This window comes from Apteryx mantelli, chromosome 1 (assembly GCF_036417845.1).
Source record: "Apteryx mantelli isolate bAptMan1 chromosome 1, bAptMan1.hap1, whole genome shotgun sequence".
NCBI lineage: Eukaryota > Metazoa > Chordata > Aves > Apterygiformes > Apterygidae > Apteryx > Apteryx mantelli.
Window position 1 is genome coordinate 183,965,667 of NC_089978.1, and position 26,639 is coordinate 183,992,305.

Here is a 26,639-nt window from a genome sequence, read left to right on the forward strand (position 1 = left end):
AAAATTCACATAGGAAGCTGCAGTATGTGGTGAACATTATTCACCAACTGTGGTAAATTTTTATTAGAATATATGTTATTCCCTATGCAATGAAATATTTAATGATAGGCCTTGCAACCTATGAAGGTTTTTTTAAGCAGAGACTTTTTAGACAGTGGGATAAAACATCTGAAGAAGGATTACTGACAAGAGTAAAACTGAAATGAGTTTAGACATATTAGAAAGGTTTTAAAGAAAAAGGATTTTTTTAAACTATATCTAAGATTGATATGAAAGCTCTTTAATGATCCATAAAACTAAACTTGTAGTGTTACATATGAGCTCTCTTTATAAGTCAAACAATTTCTTGAGGGGACTAAAGTCCATTTAAATAAGCTTTGTTTTCAGCCTTCTTTATGATAAACATACCCCCCCCCAACACGTTTTTAGAATTTAAAATTGTAAATATGTTTTACAAATGCATCACACAAATTTTCTCCTACCCCCCACCCCAAAGCAATAAAATACTGCCAGTTGCTTTATAAGCTCACCAGCAGCTGCTTTGGTTTATTCCAGTATTCAAGGTGTTATGGTAATTATTGTTATTGGTGAATATAAAGATACTGGATTTGTACATTTGTAGAGTCTCCATATCTAAGCAATCACCTTACAGAGTTTTCTGGTCAATTTAAACTGTCTAACTGTATTCTTATTGCTGTTGCCCATAAATGAACAAGCTCACATGCCCTGCACACACAAGTATGTCTGATTTATATTTCAGCACTGCCAGAAATAACATTCAATGCTGAATTATGTAAAAATAATGTTCATGAGTCACTTAAATATGTATTTTTATTTGTAACAAATAAGTATTAAACTGTAAAGTATTTTTGTACAAATTTAATACTTTAATAGCATGATATTTATCGTCTATGTATGGTTTTTGAAATTCAAACTGTTGCAAATATTTGTATGGAAAAACTGTATAAATTGAAATAAACAGTGATTTAAAGACATTAACAATGAGGTAGTATTTTTCTACTTTACATTTTTTCCCACATGCAGAATTACAGTTTCAACAAAAAATACCATCTTTACATTTGTGGTACACTTAGCTATAAAAAAAATTTTGTTACGGCAGGAGAAAGAGTGAGAATGAGAGCCATTCAGATTTTAGTAGAGCTGGTCTGAAGTTTGAGTAAAACATTCAGGTTATTTAATCTTGAAAATTACAGTGCATCAAGTCATGCAGTACAGAAGAAAAAAAGGCTGTAAGAGGTACATTATTTGAACTGTGACTTGGAATTTTGCTTCTGTTACCAAGAGCATTAGCAGTATAAAACTTCACTGGGTAGAAACAGCAATGGCAAGTTTTACATCTCCTAAGGTACCGAGGGGAAAATTTTTCTTTGTGGGTCAAGTGATTGCTACTTGCTCGTTCTGTTTATAACAAGATTGAAATTCATGATCTGGCCAAGCTTCATGCCCATAGTTCTGCCGTATCAGACACAACTGAAGTCCACTTCCTACACCATCTGTTTTTTGGCCCAAGAGCACATTGTAGCTTTGGAAAGGCAATAATAGCTTCTAATCAGTGCTTTAGCATTATGAGCTACATACAACTTGGTACAGATACAACGTTTAAACCAAGAAATTCCACATATTTTTCAAGGAAACATCTGGTTCCTAATAGGCCTGTAAGTTAATCTTTTGCCAAAATAAAAGAATGGTATGATTTTTGATGACTAACACACCAACAAATCTTCTACTAAAAACAGATCACTGAAAATATAAAAGGTTCACTTTAAAACAAGCTGTCCTTCAAAGAAAATGGAAATATAGGAAAGCTGTTGAAAATCTCTGCATATCTAGTTTCTCCGTTCCAGAAACCTTATTTTAAAGCTGTAGAAAACAAGTGCATTCATTAAGAAGCCAGTTGATTGACTGTTAGCTTTTGAAAAGCTTCCTAGGAGTTACATGTTCCAAAGTTAGATTCTTGAGTCTGGAAGACACAAGTGGGGAGTCTCGCTCATTTGTCTGTCAAAACAAAACAAAAGTGTTATCAGAGTTGACATCTGTGCACAAAGACCAAGCTAATATATTCTAAGCTAGTCAACAGACCACTGCAATTAGTCACAAGATGTGTACATTTACTGCTACTGGCATTATAATTTATTTTTTTCCCTATTAGCCATATATTACCCTGGGAGACATCTGCCAAACTTGACTGCTTCACAGATTACTGGTCAGCTTACTAATACCTTGAAAATTATTACATAAGTAAAAAAAAAATCCAACACATATTAGTATCCAGGCCACTTGCATTGCTGAAAAAGAGTGCAATAATTTGTTTTACACTTTCTCAGTACAGACATACTTACCAAGGATGTTTTCATAACATCCCCCAAATTTGCCGTAAGACTTCTTTGTCTTTTATATGGACTTATCTGCTGTGAATTACTGGTCTGCTCTTCATTAAGAACTACAGACCCTTCTTGTTTAATCGAGTCAGTTACAGGTTCAGATGGGTCAGGAGCATCTTGATTTACAGAAACAGACTGAGTCTCAAGTTCTTGATTTTGCCAGCTCTTCTTCAGGGGAGAAGTTTGTTTTGGATGGTTGTTTATTTCTGCGATTGTCTCTCTCAAATATTTCTGTAAGCGAGTTTTTCTGGGAATGTTCTTGTTAGTGACTGCTTTCTTGAGGTGCATCTCTTCAGCTATAACATAGACTCGGCAGCGTCCTCTGGTCACAGCCGTGTACACATGCTGCCAGTGCTGACGGCCTGGATTCCCAACTACGTAGACAACAGTTTTTTCCTCAGAACCCTGAAATATGTGTAAGAACTTCTTACCAAATTAAAATCTCCAATAATAAAAAAAAGCTTACAAAAGAAAGGAAAACAGAGAGAACTGGGGACACTCTGCAAAGTGTCTTCTGTTCTGCATTCAAGGAATTTTAGTTTCAAGAGACCATCTGACATTTTCATTGAAAATACAGTGCATTACTGAGATAAAGTCATGGTAAAGTCTTACCAACACTTCCTACCTGAAATGTGTGAATAGTTCTGGCCCATGCATGTTTTATATGACATAGCTTCTTCAATGCTTTGTATACTACAGTGAATGTGGAGCCGTATGTGCTGCTGATGGTCAGTAAACGTTGTTTATTAATTTCTACATCCTAAAGACATAGCACAAGAACACAGCAGTAAGCTCATATCAGCTGTTCAATCAAGGTCTCTACATCTACGTGCGTCTATATGCTATCTCTCCCTGAATTTAAAATAGCTTCAATGCCAACCAAGTGAAATAGTTTCAGAAGATGCTAAACCCAAAGACTGCTGTCTAACTGACTAGCTTTGAGGAAACTAGTTTCACAGTACGGCCTACCTGACTTTAAAAAGTTAAAAAATGAAGTTTTAACTCCCAGAAAACTTAGATTATCTTAGGGCAAGGTGACATATTACAAAAAAAGCCCATTTAACAATTTGTTGCTATAAATGGGGAAGAGTCTGCTCTCTCCCACCAACTCTTTGTGCTTCCCCCTTGCCTAGCACAAATCCTAGTATTAGCTGGACCCTTTGCCAAGTCAATTCAACTCAATCAACCCAACAGAAAAATAAAGGATTGGGAGTTGGTTAAGTTTTTGTCAGCTTAGTTTTCTGCCAGGGGAGGACTATGGCTGTCACATTAGCCTTACTCTTTATTTAAAGACTATATTTTTACCCATATCCAAAAGATATTGCATTTCAATTGGAATTTAAGAATTTAGAGTTTATGGGGAAAAAAAAAAGAATTCACAGCACAAAGCATGAGCAGACCAACTGAAACAGGTTTTACACGAACTCCCAGGGATGTTTTTTTGTTCTATTCTGTCTGTGTTCTGTCTCTTTTTTGTAATAGGGTAACCTTTCACATGATAGTTTGGCAGAACTAAGCATCTATTATGAACTAAAATTTTTAAAATGTGAATTCTTTTAGTTTGGGATTCAGCAAGGATTGAATCAGTTACCCCTAATTTTTTGTGCAAGTTCCTGCAACAACTACTTACATCTGCTATGAAAAATATATCTCCATTGCACAGTCGTTTGCCCTCCTCAATAGTCTCTGCAGCAAGGGGGGGGTTTCCACTTTTGCATTCATTGCGATCAGGATCCTGGCTGAAACCACGGCTTGGCAAGAGATCCTTGAGATAGATATTTCGCATGCAGCAAATCTTGTCATCAGTTTGAAATACAAGTCGTCTTTTATGGTCTCTAGGTGAGGGGGGGGAAAAAAAAGGGGGAGGGAGGGAGGGGGAGAGGGAGAGAGACGGAGAGGGAGAGAGAGAGAGGGAGAGAGAGGGAGAGAGAGGGAGAGAGAGGGAGAGAGAGGGAGAGAGAGGGAGAGAGAGGGAGAGAGAGGGAGAGAGAGGGAGAGAGAGAGGGAGAGAGAGGGAGAGAGAGGGAGAGAGAGGGAGAGAGAGGGAGAGAGAGGGAGAGAGAGGGAGAGAGAGGGAGAGAGAGGGAGAGAGAGGGAGAGAGAGGGAATGGATACAAAGCGTGCATTGTATAATCACTCAGTATTTCTTCTCCTTCCACTGAATGTATCCAGTATACTTGGGCCAAATTAAAAACCTTGAAAATATTCAACACACTTAAAACAACTCTTAAATTTAAAAGGTGTTTGTCTAAGTTTTGTAAAACTTTTTGGTAAAAAACAGTAATATGGAGCAGTACTGAAATGATGCTTCCAAAAATATTTCAGAATCTACTCAGAAATCATATGGTGGAAAGAATAATTAACCTTGTTTTTTGCAGGTGGCTTTAATGTCAACTTAAAATACTCAGCAATAACTCAAAAACTTGAAATTCATATATTGACAAGCAATTTAAATTAAATGCAAACGGTTAGTTTATAATACTTCTGTTCACAGTCCAGGCTGAAACTAAAGGACCCACCAAAGAAAGACTCCTTATAGTAAAAATGACCCATAACGTAATCAATCAGATCTACATGAAACTCTAAAACCAGTTCTACAATTTTATTTTAGGTTGCTGGCCTTTTGTACGACACTTTCAAAAACCAAGAGAGACTGGTAAAGGGAAAAACTGCAAAGTACTGGCTCACCTGGTTAAATGGTTTGAATAGTGCTGGCAACAAAGTTCATTTATTAGATCACAGTCTTGCCTAAAACACACAAAATATGAACAAGAAAAAAAATCCATGATGCACTTAAAGAAAACAAGACATAAAACAATTACAAGCAATGTCGCATTAGCATTAATTAAAAAGTAATGGAAAAAGCATCTTTTAGTTATGATGATCTTCCACCAATAATTAAAAACAAATTTTGGATTCAGAATTTAAAAGATGGCAGTAAAGCAACAGTTTTGCTTAAATATTAAAGCAACAGTTTTGCTTAAATACTGTAGAAAGTGAGGCAAGGTGGTTTGTGATGCATACATAGATTAGCCAGATTAACCTTGAAGATAAACAGCAAATCTAGAAGAAAAATTGAAGCCACAATATACTTTTCTCCATCTATGGATATGTTAGAATGAGACAGATGATTTGGTCATTTTATATATTTTTGTTTTAAAGACTAGGAATTTTAACTTTTAAAGGCAGATTAAGTACCTGTGAATATACCACAGGAAAATCGTAAATGGAAACTGTAAATAACAGTATAGTACCTGCAAGCAGATTGGAGAAATTAAACTGACTCCGGAGTTACTCAGTGTTCACAACAAACAGATGAACTTGCTAAAATTTATACACTAGTTTATTCGCACAGTAGTAACCTAGATACAGTGTTTTTTTAATTGCTAAGAAAATGTTCTTCACAAATAAAAGCAAGTTTTTCTTCTTTTCAGTACCCTTTTCAGTGAAAGTGTAACACTACAGACTCTGGTACTATCAATACTTTCAGCATTTCTGTGAGACCTCCAGTACTATTTATGCTCCTGAGACAGTTCACATTATCAGTGATAACCAACATTTCCTGCCCTTCTTGGGAGTCTGTTACAGCCATACATCTCACCTCCTCCTTCTTAAATGACTGGTACTGTGCTTCCAAATATCCAGGATGTAGGCATCTGCCACTAACAGGAGCACTAATGGACATCACATTATACGACTAAACCTGGCCCTCATCAGATGATCAAAATGCAACTATCTTCTGTCACTGATGAACATCCTCTGGTGACGCAGGCACAGGCAGCAGGTTGTACGCTCCCACCAGGCACCCTGGAATTCTCCCCTTCCAGGATGGGGAATATTGAGTATTTGAATATTGACCACTTGAATATTGACCACAATCTCATCTCAAATCTCTCTCATGGGTTTAAGGTGCATTACTTTGTATTTTGTGGGTTCCTCCAAGCAGTCGAGTCCTCCTCTTTCCCTTCCAAAGAACTCTGCACTGTTACCAAACACCACAGCACAGGCTCTTGGAGAATCCAAGACTGACCACTTATGTCTATCCTTTGTTTCCTTAATACAAACAATACAGATGAACATGAATATAAAGGTAAAAAGCATGGTGCAAAATAACATTATGCTTATAGAAAAATAAAGTTACTCTCCATGGAGAAACAGGGGGCAACCAGAAGGCATAGGAAAAGACACAGGCCTGTTTTTCCCTCCAGCATTTTTAATAACATTGCCCCTAGTCTCTCCAACTCAATGCATTCAGACGTTTTTAGATCATGGCTGCTAGCAAGGATTTTTTCAATGTCTGCCTACATGCTCCGTTACCTTCTAAAAGCAATGAACTGTGATTGTCTGGCATCCTGCAGTCCTGGTCCTTTTTTAAGTAAAGTCTTTATGGCAGTCTGCAAATCTGATTTAGAAAACAAAAAGATAAGGTATAAAAATATGCAGAACAAAAAATTTAAGAGAGAAAAATATAATTCAGTATGAAATTGCCTTAGCTTATTTCTTGCTTCAATGTCATTTCAATTTGTTTAAAAGAAATAAAACAAAAAAAAAAGAAAAAAAATCACACAAATATACTTCCCCCCAAAAGTATCAAGTAGCTATCCCACAGTTAAAATCTGGGAAGATAAAAGTGATATGGAAGGACAGAAACTCTTATTTCTTTTTATTAAGCAGCTGACTAGAATGTATTTCATGCAAAACAGTGTTTTGATACAGCACATTAAAGAAGCATTGGATAGATTATTTTTAAGCCATGGAACTATACATTTAGATTTTGCAGAAGAAATTCATTCTAAGTATTCTGTTTGCTGAATAAGTTATTTAAGTAAGGTGAAGTCGTAATATTCACGCTTATTTTCTTCCACATTACACTTCAATGCATATATGCATTTTCGATGCATATAAAGTGGAGACACCTATCCAATAACTGTCAAAAGACTAACCCCAACTCCAAAACATTTTGAAAGAAATATTGTTGTCCCCTCTCGTAATAGCCTTTCTCTGTTTCCATTTTCTTGATTCAATTCCAGAGTTGAGAGCACATTCCTGTCCCAACACCACCCTATAACAGTTACTGTTACCCAAAATCCCTCACCTCTGAAAAATTTAATCCTTTAAGGATTGACAGCTCAGTTGCAACAAAAAAAGCTGACCATATTTGATGACACTGGTCTAAGCTGCAACACTCCCATTACAAAATGAAATATTACCATTTCAAAGCTGGAACCATACTGAGTATCCTCTGCCCTTACAGGTTTTGCTCACATAAGGCAAAAGGTAAACTATGAATCTAATATTTATTTTTAAACCAAAACCAAACAACTGACTAAAACATTTCAAAATTGTTCATTCCAGCCAAATAGTGTATGTTTTACAAAATGGGAAGTCAAGATCACAAACTGAATATACACACATACTGTCACAGCCCCCACCAGAAGGCAAAGCAATAAATATGAATTTCTTCTCAGGGCTTGGCATTGTCAGTTCTTCATTCCAACCAGAAACTTTTAGCACCTCATCAAATTCAGGAAGCTTCCGATGAGAGATTCTTGACAACAGGAGTGGTGGGAAAAAAGAAAAGAAAAATGATTTCCAGTTAAAGAATTCCAGTGTACCCTCTGCATCAGCCTGAATTTTACCATTTACAAGTGTTTGCTCATCTACTATAAAATATATACACCGAAAATCCTGTTTCTGAGCATAACTTAAATTCACAGGGAAAAAAAACAGTAATTTATTCTCCAAAAACTTCAGCACTCAGTAGATATTTAGTATTATCAATACAGTCCTCCTCATGGGAAGAGTCTGGAGTAACACAGAAGCGCTGCCAAAAACAGGAGGGGGGTGGAAAGGGGAAGGGGTCTGTAAAACATTAGTTGTAATTCTGGACATCTTGCAAAGATTCAGATTATCTTAAACCTTCCACTGATACCAAAAGGTCTTGAGCACTCCGACCTAGGTTTTGCTGTTTCATGTTTTAAAAAAAACGTGCGTACTGGATTACTTCCATACAGAAAGTAGTGCAAGTACTGGGAACATTTAGAGGTTCCAGGTATTAATGTCAGAAAAAATAAAAAGAGAAACTATCATTTTATGGCCTTTCACGTCTAAACACTGGATGTAATTTAGCCTGTTTTAGCAGTTGTCACATTTATCAGCCATTTCTTAAAAACTTTTCATAGAGAAGCAATTATAAATAATTCAGAATACCTAAAGTGTTTTGTGCATGTAATCAGGTTCTGCACAGCAGCTGAGCACCAATTAGACACAACGCCCTCACTCTGCAAGCTCATCTCACGCATGCAAAATTCCACCATCACAAGCTGCAGGATTTATGACTTATGACATCTTAACTATTCATGTGTTTAATGATTCAGTAACCTTAACCTGGTTAACTCTTACTCTTGGAAGCAGCCAAACTATCTCCACTGAAACAGATTCTGGCAATTAGAAAACACAATTCACTTGGCCACAACTAAAGGTATTTGAAAGTGAAGGGTTTATCTTGAAAAATACCGCACATAAGACTCAAGAATATTCCAGCATATTCCAGGATTTTTTAAAGGTATTCTCTAATACAAATACTCCAGGCAAATCTTTTTTTTTTTTTAATCAGTACTATCAGTTTTGAATAAGAACCTGCAACAGACACAGTACTAGAAAGTTAAATCTTGATGCACTACTATTTTGCAGATAAAGGACCACAACAACCACAAGAATGCTTCTTACAGACATAAGGAAATCCTACCTCGTTGCATTGTCTACAATTAATTGCGATTCAGCTCTGTGATTCGTTCGCAGTTCCACAGATAGCCCTTTGGATTTTAGACCCTCGAAGACATCAGCTAGCATGTTACCAGGATCTATGCTTGGGAGCTGTCTAGTATCACCTGAACAAAACACAAATTAATATTTGTGAGGAGCAACAACAGAATACCTCTGAAAATATGTCTTTAAAAAAATCACTGAAAGTAATAAATATTCAACCTTCCTCACAGTGTAAGCTATAGCAATCATATGCTTCTCCAATACAATTTATGTGAAATGAAACTTTCAAGAATCCCCAAGTTTCTTAGAATCAAACTGTAATGTAGTTCAAGTCCTTTATATTCTTCACTCAATAATGCTTTGCTAGTAGGTGCAAATGACTCTGTATGATGAACAGATACTGATCACCGTATCCAAACACACTGTAAAAGCTACATATCTAAAACTGAATGCCATAAATGGCATGCCGAAAAAGTAACCTCCAAGACAGCAGAGGTGAAAGATCTGATTTTACACTTTTTTTCCTTTCTAAATTAAAAACAAGTTGATTCTAACAATAAGATCCTCATGATATAATTTCTCTTCTAACATCTGATTCATATGGTAACACTCACTTCTTTAAAGCTTAAGGAAATCAGAAAAATTTCCCAGTCACAAAACATAATAAGAAGCTACTAAATAGAAGTCACAGTATTTTCAGAATCAGACAAAGCACTGACAAATAACAGAATAATATCGTACTGACGGCTGAAGTAGACTGGACTCTTCCACTGTCTTCCATCTCCTCTGACTATATGCATGAGCAGATATCCAAGAACAGAACAATGTGACATTCTTGGGATTTTAGAGACTCAGCAAGCACAGTGGTAGCTCTGATGCTTACACTGTATGTTGTGTATTATTAAATACTGTATAATCCTAATTGTTTATTTTTCCACTTACCAAGAATAATAAGTTTGGCAAGCTGAGCATGCTCACATAAGAGCTTTAGAACTAAACTCAGAATATGTACAGACACCAAGCTTCCTTCATCCACAACCAGAATTGTCACAGTAGAAAATTTCCATGGCAGTCCTTGTTGACTTTGCTTCCATGATTTAAAACTATAGATGATCTAGAAACAAATTAAAAAACCTTGAGTTCTGAAAGTAATCGACTTGTAAACAACTACAAAGGTAGCAGGAGTGTGGTCTCTTCTAATGTTGTATTTAGAGGTATTATCTGAAGTTCTGAACTTAAACTTGTAAAGAATCAGAAGACTCAACCATTCGGTCTTATTTCTTTCCTCAGTGAACACATTTCTAGCTGAAATTATCAACACTCACTTATACAAATGCACCAAAAAAAAAAAAAAAAGCATCCTCAAATACGGAGCCTTAATGCAGGAAGATCTGCATGGGTGGGCTCTTTGAGAATTTCTACATATCAAATTCTGAAGCTTGTATGTAGCAGAAATTTCACCATCTGATATGGGAAGAAATTGCTCTTACTCTAAATACGTAGTATCCTTTCTGTAAGTATGGAAACCCTTAGATCTATTTCAGCGATTACCCTAACTGTAAACTATCCAAAAGCTCCATCTCCCCTTCCCTGCACTGCTGAATGCATGTCAGGTCCTTGCTGCTCAAGTCACACCTTGCTCTGCCTGCTTTTATTTAAAGCTCCAGGAAACTGTTTACAAGGATTAACCCCACCCATTCCGAAAAACAACTGGCAGGTCACAGAGCAGGGCTACTCCATTTCCTTCCTCCAAGCACCCAAAAGGATACAGGTCAGCCGAACAAGCCATCTGCTTGTTTGGACTAATAAACGGCCACGATCACATGGGAAAGAGGTACAGGCAACTACCCAGTCCCCAGTGCAGTTAAGATAAGCCTACAGGACCTTTTGTATTATTGCAACTTTTATTTACACAAGTTATTCCACCTCTCCAAACTCTTTGCAGCATCTTCTGTTACCTAGGACAATGGAGACTTAAGTTTGTTAATAAACAAGTTTACTTTCTTTTTTCTAAAAACTGTTGCAAAATATATGCCCAGATATACAGTAGTTAGGAAAACACTGCATGAATGAAATCCATCTCATTACTCAACCCAGCCTATGGTCTCTTCATAAACGTGCTGGCATCAATAGGATTTCTACGCAACAGGGCACTGGAGAACAGCTCTGCTGTCTAGGGAAGATTTCTGCAGTTAATTTTAAATGCTGTAGATTACTCAGAGTACAAAAAAATGATATGATAAAAAGATCCGATGCCCTAGAAAGGCATAAATTTGAGAAGTGCATAAGAAGTAGGGGAAAAAAAAGATGCAGCAAATAATGGATTTTAGATGATTAAGATTCCTGAAAATGTAATGCTGATTTTCACATGCTGACAAGCAGTACCTTAAAATTATCATTAATAGCTAAAAGTATCATAAAAAGGTCAATGATAGGCTTTATTCAAAACAAGAATGACATTGCCAAAATTTCTTTTAGAAGATGATTAAAAAAAAAAAGAAATCCTTACCTGATGCAGGGTATATGCAGGAAACCTAGTTTTTTCACTCAAAAGGCTTGCGGCCCTCCCCGTAGGTGCAGTAAATAATACATTCAAAAGATTTTTTGTGCAAGTATTTTCTGACTCCCAATGATGACTGAAAGTATTCCATTCCTCAGACGCATCCAGGTCTCCCTCAAAATCCTTAGAAGCAGCTTCCACTTCTTTTTCCATCTGCTTTAAGTGACAAAAAAGGCAGCTAACTATTGTACTCTTCCCGCAACCTCCTTTTCCACTTATGATTGTGACAGGATTAGAACAAATCTTTTCCATAGCAGTCACCTGATCTAGGTCTACCTCTGCTTTACTTCGGGTACCAGATGTAGACTCCACTTGCTTTTTAAGGAAGCTATTTTCACAATCATGATTTTCTGGACTATTTTCTTTCGGGTACTCCATTTCATGAACCTGGGTAACATTCATTTTAATATCTACTATTTCTCTTGATGTCTCAGAAACGTTAACATTAAGTATCTGTCTCACATCAACATCTAGTTTCCATGAGTGGTTTGACAAAAGGTCACCTATATACATCGCAATGTCTTTTTCCGAGTTGTAAAGATGAGGCAGAAACACCATTTTTTTTTCCCTAATGACTATATGCTGATCTTTCAAAAATTCAAGAGATTGCCAAGCATGCTCAATAGACATATCTTTAGACACAAAACGAGTTAATTCATCTTGATCTTCATAAGTATGTCCCATTTCTCTACACTGTTTCTTGAGTCGATCATATAGAATTAATGCATTCTTCTGCAATTCAGGAATCTTCCAGAGGAGATGTTTGCACTGACAGAAGGCTGCCCATGTTGCTTCGCAATAAGAGAGGTTCAGTTCCCTATAGGTAATCTTCTCCCCAAAAGGAATAAAAGCAAACATAGATTTATTTACTTCAGAAGATATTAGCATCTTGCTCAATAACATTCCTGCCACTAAATACAAATTGCAATTCACTGGGTAGAAGTCTACAAAAATATGCACATTTTTTATAATGTACAAAGCAATAATGATTTTCAAAACATATGAAAGCAAGATATTTCAAAAGGGATTAACTAACCACATTTCCGCACTACTGAGCTTTGGCTCACATTGGAGTACTAAGTTGAGCCGCAGCAGCGCAGTTACACAGCAAGTGTAGTGTCAGCAAAGAAAAAGAGAAGGTAAGCAGCAACTGCAAGTCTCATTATAAAAAAAAAGAACCACTAGACCAGACGACCTCTTATAAAGTCATTAGGATCTACTTTGCTATGAAAGCACACGCAATACTTACACATGCTGTGCTATGGACTAAAAACAGATTCCATTTGCTCATATAAAATTAAAAAGAACAATTTTAAATTAGCTTCTTGGTTTTGGCCTGATTACCTCTAATACTTAATTTTCTATTCCTTGTAGAAAAGACTAAACAAAAGTTTGTAACACAACCACTTTCAAAATCTTTTAAGACTAGGTTATTGTAGACCAGCTGAGAAATAAACTTTCTTAATAGTGATCATGGTAAATTATTCTTTTTCAAATTAACTAAAGCTTATCTCCTACAAATACCCAGCTCATAAACTGAACATAACTGAAAGAACAGGATTATGACCTAATGAAGATCAAATGTAACAAACGTCACATTTCTTACCCTACTTAATATTACTTACCTTGCTGAATCCAAGTTTCCATGGCTCATTCTTTAATATATCATTCAATTTTGTTAGAATGTCATCTTGGAAACGTTCTTTCTCAACATCTGCATCACTGTTATTTTCAGTCTCTTTTTGCCAACATGCTTCCTCCAAAAGACAGCAAAAATGGCGTGGCAGAAGAACTGGCAAGAACTCCATGATCATTGGAAAATTCATAGCTACCAATACTGCCTTTCCTGCAACTGTATGCACCATAAACCAAGAAAGTTTTAAACAATACACAAAGCCATTTATAAAGGCAATTTCAATAGACTTTGGCTTTTATCCTTCTCCCTCTTCCATATCCAAAGCATCCCTAATATCTTTAAGTTTCTTACTCTTTGTAATTCTTTAAAAATATTTTTAAATGAACCCTGAATTGCCCTGAAGAGAAAAAAAAAATGCGAACAGGTGACAGATAAAACCAGCAACTAAAATATTCATTTGGAAAATAAATATTATACATGTGCTTTAAACTGCATTTCATAAATAGTCAGCATTTTATAAAATAGCATTTTATAAAAAGTCAGTTCAGAGTTCATCATGCCTGCTTCTCTTACCTAAAGGTAATTTTCATACAAATGTACAAAAGAACATTTGCAATCCAAAATAAGAAAGCAGACTTGTAATTCTGTAATATCAGATCAGCACTTAGGAAAACAGTGCTGTGCCACTGGCCTTCTGAATGACCTTGAATTCAGGCCATCATTTTCCTTCTGTGTGAACAGAAAATGAAGTACATAGAACTGTGAAAATACACTTTTCCTCTCTTTATACATGTGATTTGGAGTAAAGTCAGCTCAAGTCTAGCAGAAGGTATGAGCTCTGGCTCAGTGCCTTTCCTGTCAGATACCAGTTGGCTCTAGAAGAGTCACTCCCATCTTTTGACCTGATGCTACCCTGTAATCCAGGTATTGGAAGGCTTCATTTGCTTGCACGTAATACTAGACCCAACTTGGCTGTATGAATTTATGCACAGCTGCCGCTACATTTAAAAGACCTCCTGGAATTCAGAGTACTGAATCCCGCAGTACTGATATCTAAGTGCATACAGCACCAACCTACAACTGTCCATGGCTATTCTAGTAAGTAATGTGGCATAACAGAAACAGACCTTTAGAGAAAAAAAAACAGCTGGTGCTGAGGACATGCCTCAGGACATCCTGACTGTACCTATTTCAAGGTGTTTTGTTTCAGACTAGCTAGAGTTTGGTCCCACAGACTGAATGCCATTAGTGGTACATTAGGCGTGCTACTGGAGCGCATCTTGTGGTCAGCTTCACGCAGAAAGAACCCAGTCCAGACTCTCAGAGGTTGCTCCCCAACATGAATCAAAGCATAACTGGGGACAAGAGGGACATTTGCTTCAAGAGCACACTCCTGATCCAATCTATAACACTAATGTAGTCATACCAACTGAGTCCAGCACAGTGGTTTCACGCTAGCTCCACGTGGGGATACTCCAGCGTTTGTGTGCTGAGCTCCCTAGCCCTCTCAATACAACAAGCAGGCTGCAAATACACTTAGCCAATTCAACGCTGCTCATTTGAATTGAGCTGAGCTCACTAGCCAATGCTCTGCACCGCAAAGAACCAGCTATACCATTTCTGAACGCTACTTGCCCTAAAAAGCCCTAGTGTCTTGTTTAAGTGCTGAATCCATTTAATAAGCCTTCATTGCATCACAGTAAACCATACAGAGCCAGCATCAGTGTCTTTGCATCTGTAGCACAGACAATTCTAGTTGGTAAACCCACAGATTTCAGGTAAGTCCTTATATGTCTGCAACTGTAAGCGCACCTTTAATAGGCTAGCAATTCCCACTGCCCTCAAATTTAAAAATATGCAAGAGTCTTTACACATTAAAAATTCATTTAAATATACACTTCACACAAAGACATGTTAGCTTGAACATAGTATCTTAAAAAACAGAACTCATTAACTTTTAAAACCATCAAAATAGCACACAATATACCTACAAGATTTCAAAACATACTGAAAGATATCAAAATTCTTGGTATCTCCTTGCTTCTTCCCTTTCTCTAGGTACGAAACTTGGAACTGTTTCAGTTTTTCTTCAAGTTTTCTAAAACTCAGCGTAGGCTGCCTAGGAAGCCAAGTAAAAAACTCTTGTTTAAAAAAATCAGGAACGTCACATTCCTTAAGAAAGAGTGAAAAGACTTGTTGGTTGTTTTCCTCTATATCAGTCCGCAGAAAATACGATGGATATCCTTGCACAAAGTACTTTGACCCCATTTTTTTAACTTTAACATTAACTGCCCACCAAGGGCCCACTAATGGAAAACGTCCAACTACTTCATACTCCTTTTTGGATTCTTCGTCTTGTATAATAACTGAAATTCAAAAAGAAAAATAAACCATTTTACTGCTAACTGAAAAGACAAAAAGTTTGGTTTGATTAAAAGATTTTGGTTGTTCAAGCTTATTTTTTATCGTTTGTATTATAAGTTATATTAATAAAGAGTAAACAAGCATAGGTTTTCATAAAATTCTTAATGTAATGTCTTTACAGTAGTATTTAAAAACAAAACCACAACCTATCTCAGAAACAAGCATTAAAACTGACCATGCCTCTCTAAGTGTCAGAAGTGCATAACTAATATTTGGTTATAAATATTTATCAAGCCAATTAAAGACACCGACGTGTGGTTTAATATCACACCATTTACACCACATTACATTTTTAGCTGAGTTTTTAAACAATTTTGTCTCATAGAGTATTGCACCATGGTGCCTGCTGCTCTTCAGACATATTTGCATACCAAACATTTCCTGCAACTGACAGCCAAAGTTATAAGCAATTAATAGTTTCAAAATAATAATAATAATAATAAACCCTCTAACACTCCGCATGGTCTGTTTTGCCTCTGCTTTTCCTTCCTCCCTCCCTCACATGTTCAGTAACATCATGCTTCAGCCCATGCTTGGGGGCTGAACACTACCACCAGAACAGAGCCAGCACCTCAGGTTTGCCTGCGATCTCTTTCTCACAGAACCAGAGAAACAGCAGAAATTAGGCCTATACTATGGTTTTACCTTTATTTTCTCCTAGTTAACTAGCTGAATTTAGCTGTTTCAAAACGCTTTACAGATAAAATACTTATACTAGTTGCTCCAAAGTCACCTGCCTTTTTAAGCACTAAGCAACAGCAACTAGGGGATCAGTAAGCTTAACTGCCATTGCTCTTAACATGTCATAAGGCAATACATACATATTTTTATACATAAAGTATTATTTTATATATGTTTCTAATACGTTTTATTAAATATATAAACCCCTTTGTATGAAATTAACTTGAATAGAAAACGTTTATGCCTTCCTATTTTTGTAATACATGGCCCAATGACCATGAAGGTGGCAATACACTTCCTCCTACTATCTGTGCAAGATTTACCACCTACTTCAGGTTTTTTTACCCTCGTATGAACTCAGCAGAGCTGCCCATAAATCCAGTAACCGGGGGTGGGGAGGTCCCAATTAAGTTTATTGAAAACGCTATATTTAAAAAAAAAAAAAAAAAAAGCAGCTTTCCTGTCCTCCAGAGCAAGGCTGTTAGAAACGGGACCGTTAACGTTGGCCGACAGACGGCTCTGAAGTGCGGCACCGCGCTGCGCAGCACCGCCCGCGGGGGAGGCGAAGGCCCGGCTGCGCCCGTGTAGTTCAAGCGCCGTCGCGGCTCCGCAAGCGCCAGGCCTGGCCCCAGCTTGTCGGCACAGCTTATCCTTGCCGCACCACAGCCCCGCAGCCTGCGCGGAGCCGGCGGCTGCCCAGGCCGGGGCCGCCGCGCGGAGAGGAGGGCGAGGACAAGGACGAGGCGCCCCCCCCGGCCCGCTCCCGCCGCCCCTCACCGGCTCGGCGCGGGGGCAGCGCGGCGGCCAGCTCCGGCCCGTCACCGGAGGCCGCCAGGAGCGCGGTCTCCGCGAAGCGCGGCTCCTCCTCGCCCTCCTCCTCGCCCTCCTCTTCGCCCTCCTCGGCCTCGGCCTCAGCCCGCCGCGGCGGCGGCAGCAGCACCCCTCGCAGCTCCAGCAAGGAGGCCCGCCGCCCCCCGGGGCTCGCCATGGCGCCGCGGGCAGGGCAGGGCAGGACGAGGCGGGGCGCGCGGGCGCCTCCCTGCGCGGGCGAGGGAGGGTTTGGGAGGCGGGGCGGGCCCCGGTGTCGGCCGGAAGGGCGGAGGTGCCGCCACGTCGCGGGGTGCCGTGGCAGGGGGGGAAGGGGGGCCGCCATGTCGAGGGGTGGCGTGGCGTGGCGGGGCGGGGCGTGGCGGGGCGGGGCGGAGGGAGGGAGGGTGCCGCCATGTCGCGGGGTGGCGTAGCTCCCCCGGCGGCTCCCGAGAGGCACCTTGTTGATGGCGACGACAGAAAAAAAAAAAGAGTTGTGACACGGGACTCGGGAAACTGGTTTTCTGTGCACCCGGGGAGAACAGAGAATCTAAGAGTTGTGTGTATGCGCCTCCGTAGCCTCTCAGAGGCATAAGAAATAAGCGCTAAAATCCTCAGCAGGTCTGAGCCCTAAACCTGAGCCCTCTCCCTACGATAGTTTATACTCTTATACTGATATCCTACTGCAAAAACTATTTTTATAAATTTAAATGATAGTTTCATGTCTTTATATAATTTAGATTATTGAACCATCAGATCATAAAATCAGCTCTACAATATATCATATGTCATTCCACCTAGTTGCCCCCCAAAATGGTGTAATACCAAGCATAACTTGTATATATGTAAAACATTTTCCTGGAGGCCCTGGCTTAAAACCACTGATGGATCTTGTACTTCCCTTGATTGCAGTCCACACGGTTTATAGAGCTGTCTAGTGTTCACTAAGACTCACCTGAGACCATCAAACAGTAGTTTTGTATTTTCTTGCAGACCACTGATGAAAATAGAAAGCCATACAAAAGTGTTATATATTTAATATTGACCTCTCCTAAAGCCCATCAAAAATTCTGCTATTCAGTGATGATTACACATTAGCAAATATTTTTAGGATCTCTTTTAAACTTTCTTTAACCTGTTAGTAGTTAATATGTTAGTATGTGCCATGGTATTTTGTAGCACTATTTTTTTTTAACAAAATGCCAAACAATTTATTTCTACATGCTTGCCCCAATCAGCTAATACACATTTTCATCACAGAATTAAATCAAGTTTGTTTGACAACATTTATTTTCAAAAAATAAAACTCATTTTGATTACACTCTTGTGTTTTCATAGGCCCACTTTAAATTTTTTTAAACTGTTTTCAGTTCCTCCTTTCTGCTTTGGACCAAACTGCAGATCATTAGGTATGTCTTCCCTTTTGAATGCTGACACACAGGTTAAAGGAGAGGCTGAAGGAATAGGTACTGATGCAAAGATTAGTGGATCCTTCTGTTTGAAAGTAAGTAACTGGGTGTTTCTGTACTCCAAATCAGAGTGCAGTGTCAAAATACCTGATCTTACATTAAACGATGTGCCAGTCTAGATACAGCAGCAGGGAACTCCATCTGAGCTAATCTGTCCTGTTTCTGAGAAGTTGTCTGCAACGTAAGTATGCCCTTCAAAACAGTAGTCTGTGTTTTTTGGTATGTGTGCTTTGAAACACCAATACATAACAAATATATCAATATACAAAATTTCATTTTTGTCTAAGCTAAAAAAGACCCAACCCTTTTTCACATTGTTTCCTGATTCTTTTCCATACATGATCAAGGACCCCCAGACAGACACACACACACAACTGCCTTTGACCTTCTATTCACCTTCTTCCCACAAAAATGACAAGAGGGCCTCCAACTCCATCACACACAGGAGTATGGACTCTGCCCTAGAGTGGTTCACTCCCTCTTCTCCATTTCTGGAAATGCTACCTACATTACTGTGTCAAATCATATGTATAAAAAGGAAGAGACATGTAAATGCAAATTTTATGATTTTAAAGTCAGTTACAAAGCATGCAAACATAGAATCTTGAAATAGTTGTTATCAGATCCTGTGTGAATTAACTTCAAAGAATGGCATTCTTTCTCCAGCCTGAATTGACAAATAATAAAATAACTCCTTTACATGGCAGGCTGAAATGCACGTGACCTATAAAAGGGAGACATGAGAGGGGACACATATTCATATTAATTTAAAAAATTTAAAGCATTTATCACTGAAGTCTTTAACAGTGTTATACAGAGATACATTTGAAATAGTGCTTAAGATTTTTTTTCCACGTAAAACAGTTTCACATTAACTATGTATTTGTTTGAAACTGGAGTGTTTTAGTCTTCCCGTCTGTTCTGAAAAGATTAGCTGGGATACAAATGTAATACCGTATTCAGCAAGCCTGATTCTGGAATTTTCTAGCCTTTCTGCAATCCATATTATAAACACTGAATTCCTGTATGGTGTCTTACATATCCCTACCTTTTTGTCATTCCAGCAAGGAAATATTCTGTCTCGTTTGTAAAGAGGTAAACTGTGGAACAGAGATACTGAGGGTCAGATACTTAGAACTATCCTGATTGTGAAAGCCTTTTCGTGCGCCCAGCTTTAAATAGGTAGGCCTCGATTTTCAAAGTTGTGACTGTTGGCTGCTTTTGTTAAGTAGGGCCAGTTTTCTAAAGCTAGATAGTCAAACACTGAGAAATAGAAATTAGAGGATCCTTTTCAGTATCAGTCCTTCAGTCCTTCAGTTTCAGTCCTTTTGGGGACTAAATGATCTGTTCATCTCCATAGCAAAGCCAAATTTAAGGTTTCCATCTGCTTGGTTTTCTTTCCTCCCCTTTACTCCATACTGCTATTCGTGCATTTAGAGAGTGGGAGCTAAAGTAAATCCTTGATCCTATGAAGTCAATGGCAAAACTGTTAACTTAAATAAAGAAGGATTATACCCATGTAAGTCATTTTATCAGAGTGAAAAATATAAATGAGCAGTTCTATAGATTTAGAAATTTACAGCACATACGTGCAAGAAGAGATTGTTAGACATTAAAAAACAGATGAATGTAAGGCCAGGAGATTCAGTCAAAAATTACTCTGTCATGAAGGTTTTAAATCATAGTTGGAGAAACACTTTGAAATCTTAGATCAGCTTTGGGGAATGGCTTTCTGTCTGTCATATCTCACTTTAAATTCTGCACCAGAAGCCGAGAATGTACAGCAGAAGGAAAACATACTTTGACAACCCTATGATTTTACCTCCTAATGCACTGTATTATCACTGCCATGATAATTCATGACTCTTAGAGTATAATCAGACATGACACTAAAGAAGTTATTATTCTGCTGTCCATGGGGGAAAATCTATTCTAAATTTGAACTCAATATTGCTGCATTCGGCTGAAAAAAAATCTGAAGCCCCCAAAGCAAATAGTCACAATGAATACGGAGAGATCGTTCATGCTGTCTCTTACTATTTTGTCTTGACACACAGTAGCAGGATTTTCACTTAATCAAAAGAAAACAAACATAAACCTTCATGTGTTAAATGGATATTTGAAGTCCCACCCTGAAAACAGTTTTCAGAACATTCTGGCAGGTCCCATTTGTACTGAAGGGTTATATTAATGCCAGTCTCTAGTATTAGCTAAGAAGACTTGCTACATTTCTTAGTGTTGTCCCGTGACAGACAACAGTGTTGTCCCCCCTTTCGAGGGACACCTGACAGCACCCGGTTTCAGCTGGCAAGAGTTGAAACTGTTCTAGCTAAGCTTGAGAAAAAACTAGCCAGCAGCTTTTCTTAAAGTGGACTGTCAGAGCTTCCCACCTTCAAGTCACTGGGATACGAGTGTCACAGGGAAGGAGCCCAATTGTATTGATATTCTAAACAATGAACTTGATAAGATTTAAAAAGATCATCTTTGAATCTGACCAGGATAGGGAGGATCCCTCAATCTTGAATTCATTTGGGAGTTCACTGCTTCCCAATACTCTGCCAAACTCCAAAAGTAGGCCTGTGAGATGGCTGTTTGGGAGCATCGCCTGGGAGCCCTCAGAGCATGAAGGTATCTAGCACAGCAGAAGACAGGAGTAGCAGAGAGACATTTAAACTCACATTCCTCTTGAGATGGAAGGGTTTCATTTTGCTCCCTTTGATTTTTCAGGATGCCACAGAGGAAACACCTCCACAGCGATACTTCTAAAGAAGGGAAATCATGGACAGCAGCACCCCAGCCTAGCTGACTTTTCAGGTGCAAAGTGCAAGTGCAGGATCTGAAAAACGGTGAGTCATCCTCCCTGTTAGGAAGGAGCTTCTTGGAAGCATGAGGCCCAGAAGTTGACAGCTATCACTAGCATGGCCTAGCACTAGAAGATGGTTGTTTTGAAGGTCCAGGAATCCCATAAAGAGATGCCAACATATGGAATTTTTTGGACGGTGGTGGATAGTGGAAAGAAATTGTAAATTAACTGTAGGTAAATTAAAATTGTGACTTACCAGAGCTTCTCATGTGAAATCTCTTCACTGGATGACATTTCTATAGATAAGGCAGAAAGTGGTAATTCCACAGATACTGTTTTTTCCCAGACAATGAGTTGCAGAAGATGTCAAAAAGGCCATGAATGAGATATATTTGTCTCACAGGTTCTATTAAGTACTGAACTAGCAGAGCTTGAGTCATATGTGAATATTAAAAAAAAAATTGGGGGGCTATTATAGGAACTTTATATTACAGTGTGCTTAATCATTGCCTGAAATGATTCTTTTAGAGGCTTTCTGAATACTTGAGGGTTGAAGGATAGATCCCCTTGGCCAGGATAGATATGATGGTTTGACTTGGAACTCTGCCCATATAAACCATAACCTTCGCAATAATGTTGAACTGTGCTTGGAAAGCATGCTCAACATTATCAGAGCAGCAGGAAACAAGAAATGCTCTTTGCATTTAATTTAAAATTCTGACACAGGACTGGACCCTAAAGGCTACAAGAATCTAAAAACTGACACAGCCTTTTCATTAACCAAAAAACTGACGAACCGTTGATGCAGTATGCAGAACAAATGCTTTGAAATAGATGTCATAAAATCCTACTTAAAAAGATAAGTTTCTAAAAAGTAGATAAAAAGCAAGCATGTTAAGTAATGTCATAAAGCTTGTCCTCTATAGTGAAATCCCTTTACGAAAATGTTCAGCAGTGACTTTTTTGTGCCTTGGCTACTGGTTCTTGTTTTCATAGCTTTGTATATAACTGTGCCAACATATTCCAGGGCTACTAAGTCTGAAAGAATAAGCTGTTTATGAAAAAGGATTGTTCAGTGGTGGTAAGACCAGTTTAGTGCGATTTGGGATGTTTACCCTCTAGCATAGTACAGGTCAGGAACAGAACAGGTTTTTTTCTTCTTTACTAGAAATCATGATTCTTTCCCTAATTGCTTCCATTAAGACCTTGAAATAGTAATATTTTGCTTATATTGCTATTCTGCCTCATGGTGAACCACACTTTTGTCCAGTTGCCATGGGAGAAATTTTTGAAAAATGTTGGAGCTGTGAATTTGGGCTGTGACCAGAAGTTATCACAGCCCGCTTATTCTCCTGCTCTGTCAGTCTCCACCCCAATGAGCCAGGAGAACAAGCTGTCAGAGCGCTCATCTGCTCTTGTGCAGAGTGAGTCAGTCTAGTTTTGTACCTTTCATCAGCAGTTTAAGATAAATTGCCTGTTTTCACAACGACACAGATGAAGTGCAGCCATGCCAAATGCCATTAGGAGAACAGACAGAGGAGTTTGGAGGTGATACCTTCCTAAATTCTTTCACCTTGGTTTAAAAGAGACTGTCTGATCAGAGCCTGCATTCGGGGCATTTTGACCGTCTTCCTGACTTGTGATACAATGTAGGAGAGAGATCCAAATTAATTTGAAACACCTCTGAGAACAGCAGTTTTAAAATATTCCTTGACTGTACCCTATTTATATCTTCTGTTATGCAAGCATTATTTTCCTTCATTCTGATATCAGAGATTTGAACTATCTTCAGGTAATAAAATATCACCTCAAGGTAAATCACACAGCTTCTTATTAATGCAGGTCTTTTGGAGTATCAAAATCAGTGCTAAGCAATCTAGCAAGTGGAGGAAATGGTGAGTCATTATTAAATTTATGAGGAGCCAATTCATAAATCCTATATAATCACTTTTTCTGAGCTGACTTGGGAAAATCCTTTAAAGCTGCTTCATTCTACTTGGCATCTACAGTAGCTCAGTGTGATAGAAAAGATTTACCTTTCCCCAGACAACTTCCTAGGGCCCTTGCTTTTCAACTGACAGTGAGGAAAGAGCTTGTAGCAGTGCATTTCAAATTAGAGCTAGATGAAAAAACCTTCTAAGGCACCTGAATTTAAGCAGAGGTTAGACACATGAATCCAGAATTACAGCTCTAAGCCCCTCCATAATCCCTCCCTCTGGAGGTATCTAAACTCCCTGGGTACCTAACTTATTTGCCTCAAAGCTTCCCAGGTGCCTCCACACATGGACTGAATCTAAACAGTCCAAAACCTGATGAGGATCCAGAACTAGGGTATTTTCCCTCCTAAATTCCTCATGGTCTCTGCTCTAGCAGGCCTTCTGAGCTCATGCTTAATATCCAGCTTAGCCTAGGGCCCTAGTAAAATTAATGATTCGTGGGTAGAGAGGAAAAGAAAAGGAGCAAGATCAAAGATTGATGTTGCCTGCTGAGTTAGTCCAGGGTGCTGGGGGTCCTGGGGTCTTGTCCTGTGCCAGCAGCTCTTTGGACGTGCTCTCCAATGGCTATTTCATGCCAAAGCAATTCCTCAAGCCTCTCTTCTGAGCTGTAGGCTCCAGACTGATGCGTGTGCCTAACTCCACAGGTTTTCTCAGGGTTTTGGGCCACCTGCGTCCCCGACATGCTGTGCTGGCTGCCCCTTGCCTACTGCCGGCCAGGCCTCTCCCCTCCACGTGTGGGCTGGCCGTGATTCCTGCCTGCAGCGCCTGCCTCAAGACCAGCCTGGGGCCGAGTGCAGGGCTCAAGGTTTGCTTTCTGTGCCCAAAATTCAAGGGCCCTGGGCCTAGCTTTAGCTCCTAGCAGGTCGCTCTTTGAAACGGCAGAAAGGTCTGAGGGCTCAGAAAGCCTTGCTTCTGCCACTGAATTTCTCCTGAGCAGGAATCAAATCCTGGCCAGAAGCTGTAGAAGTGTGCTGAGAGGAGTCTTCAAAACTGCCTAAAGCAATTACTTTATATACTCATTTTTGAAAGATAGATGTATTTTTTTATCTTAGAATCACTGTAAGAGACCAGAGTGACATTTTTGAATTTCTCATAGCTTTGAAATACTTCTCAGTTTCAAGACAAGCAAGAGAATGTATCACCTTGTTAACTTCTGTATTTCTGACATTTTTTGATGATTATCCCTTATGTTTCCTCCTTCCACCGAGTAACGAATGACCATACAATATTAGGGACAATGGGAAGACTCCTGTGGCAATACCAGGCAATTGGGATATTAGTGCCTCTGACATGGCGTTGGCCTGGGCACAGAACTAACATCCTTGCTTTTTCATCATGGCTATTCCCCTAGGAACCTTCATTAATTTGCAGACCTACCAGACTGGGTATGCTTCTGAAATACCCTGTATGTATTTTTTACATTAGTGACTACTGTCAAGCAATCAAAAAGCCTAACGAGGATTAAATATTCATGTTAAATAGACAACAGTGCAAACAACAGAAGCCTAAATATGCTAGAATGATTGTTTTACCTAATATGCATTGGTTCTCTGTTAGTGAACTGTGAAAACCACTTACCTCATTCATAAGTGATACATTCCTCCTTGTCTTCCTTTGCAATATCTGCATGTTATTCTTTTAATCCATTCTCATACTTGACTTTACAGATTATTACTTGTCACTGACTTCATATATATGGCTTTTCCTTTCTCTGATTTAAAATAGTGGTTGTAAGAACTCAACAGTTGCCAGGGTTGTTCTTTTATTTAAGCCATCAGACTCACTTTGTTATATTAATAAATGAGGGGCAGTTTTCTTCAAAATGCTTTCCTCAGACTTCTGCTATCTCAGTGACAATTTCTCCTAAAATTTTCAGAGGTTGTGGAGATGAACAAAACTCACAATTGCTCAATTCTCTGTAAGTAGAGCAGATCTTAGAGCAAATCTCTGTTTGAAACATGATGACCACCTATACCACATATTTAACGCAGTGCAATTTTTATTTCAAGGCACTTCTGACATATTTTATGGTCCTCTGCTATGGTATTACTAGGGAATAAGGTCTGGTTAGTTATTGTCTCCCAGTAGAAGAATGTATTTCCCGAGGTTTTTCTTGTTTTCACTGACATAACAAAGTAATGACTAGCAATCAGTGCCTGAGAAGAAAGTTACTAAAAGAAGAAAATTTTAAACTAGTGGACAGAAAGCGATTTAAAAATAAAGCATCAAAAAGTAGCTCTGAGGTGTTTATTTGTTTTTTTTTTCCCCCCTTGGTTAATGGAGGAAAATGTTATATATTTCTTCTTGTTCAGATTTCTTTTTGTTCGGCTTTTTTGGGGAGTATATCGATTTTATTTTTTAGCATTTTTTCCTTTCTTTTGTAGGAATTCTGAGAAATGCATGCCCTTTAAAACAACTGGTATGACACAACACTAGCAATGTACAAGTATAGATCATTAGGACCTTAAACAACTTTCATGTTAAGTTCAGTGATCTGAATTTTCATCCTGTAGATGTAAATGCCATGTTCTGTTTTATTTTTTGCTTCTTTAATGCAAGTATGAATATTGCCGTTATCTGTAAAGTCAAAAAGGTCTGGCAAGACAACACTGCTCCTTGGCTTGACTGTCATGGCAGTGTTTCAGCTTCCATTAAACAAATGGCAAGCGACTTAAAAAATTAAAAGCAAAGTTGAATATTTCATAGCGGCTTTGCTAAATGGGACTGTTCTGTCTCTTTCATTAAACTATACAGAAAGTGACCCCTCGTGGCAGCTGGAGATGTGCTCTACCGGAAAGATGTCCATCTGCTGGTTTGCAGAAACCCTGGTGCTGCAGCGTCTCTCCAATAATAGTACTCTGAGCTGCCTACACAGGGGGAGTGCAGCAGTGAAGAAGTGACCCTGGGACTTGTGAAAGGACGGGTGTCATAAAAAGTTAAAGAACAACTGCCCTATAGCCTCAGCATCACATCTGTAATGAATGGCCATAAACACACTAATTTCACTTTGCTCCTGATTCAGCATATTCAGCATAGGAGGATCAAGCTACTCTAGACAATTATGTTTCAAGGAGATAACATGTTTTCCTCAG

At 38.7% G+C, this 26,639-nt stretch overlaps 1 protein-coding gene across 3 annotated transcripts; it reads right to left on the reverse strand.

Annotated features, from left to right (window-relative positions):
• Positions 1–1,926: 1,926 nt before the first annotated feature.
• On the reverse strand, positions 1,927–17,464 carry HELB (DNA helicase B). Of its 3 annotated transcripts, XM_067313897.1 has the most exons (14): positions 17,249–17,464; positions 15,358–15,732; positions 13,356–13,582; positions 11,992–12,558; positions 11,680–11,886; positions 10,113–10,284; positions 9,151–9,292; positions 7,820–7,950; positions 6,720–6,804; positions 5,091–5,150; positions 4,033–4,237; positions 3,028–3,162; positions 2,361–2,807; positions 1,927–2,016 (listed from the first exon to the last, which is right to left on the reverse strand). In XM_067313897.1, the coding sequence occupies exons 1-14, from the start codon at positions 17,457–17,459 to the stop codon at positions 1,927–1,929; spliced, it is 3,054 nt and encodes a 1,017-aa protein (XP_067169998.1). In that variant the 5' UTR covers positions 17,460–17,464. The 3 variants fall into 3 exon arrangements, with proteins under 3 accessions (XP_067169998.1, XP_067169993.1, XP_067169999.1); XM_067313892.1 differs by having other exon boundaries at positions 11,680–12,558; XM_067313898.1 differs by lacking the exon at positions 2,361–2,807 and having other exon boundaries at positions 11,680–12,558.
• Positions 17,465–26,639: the final 9,175 nt, after the last annotated feature.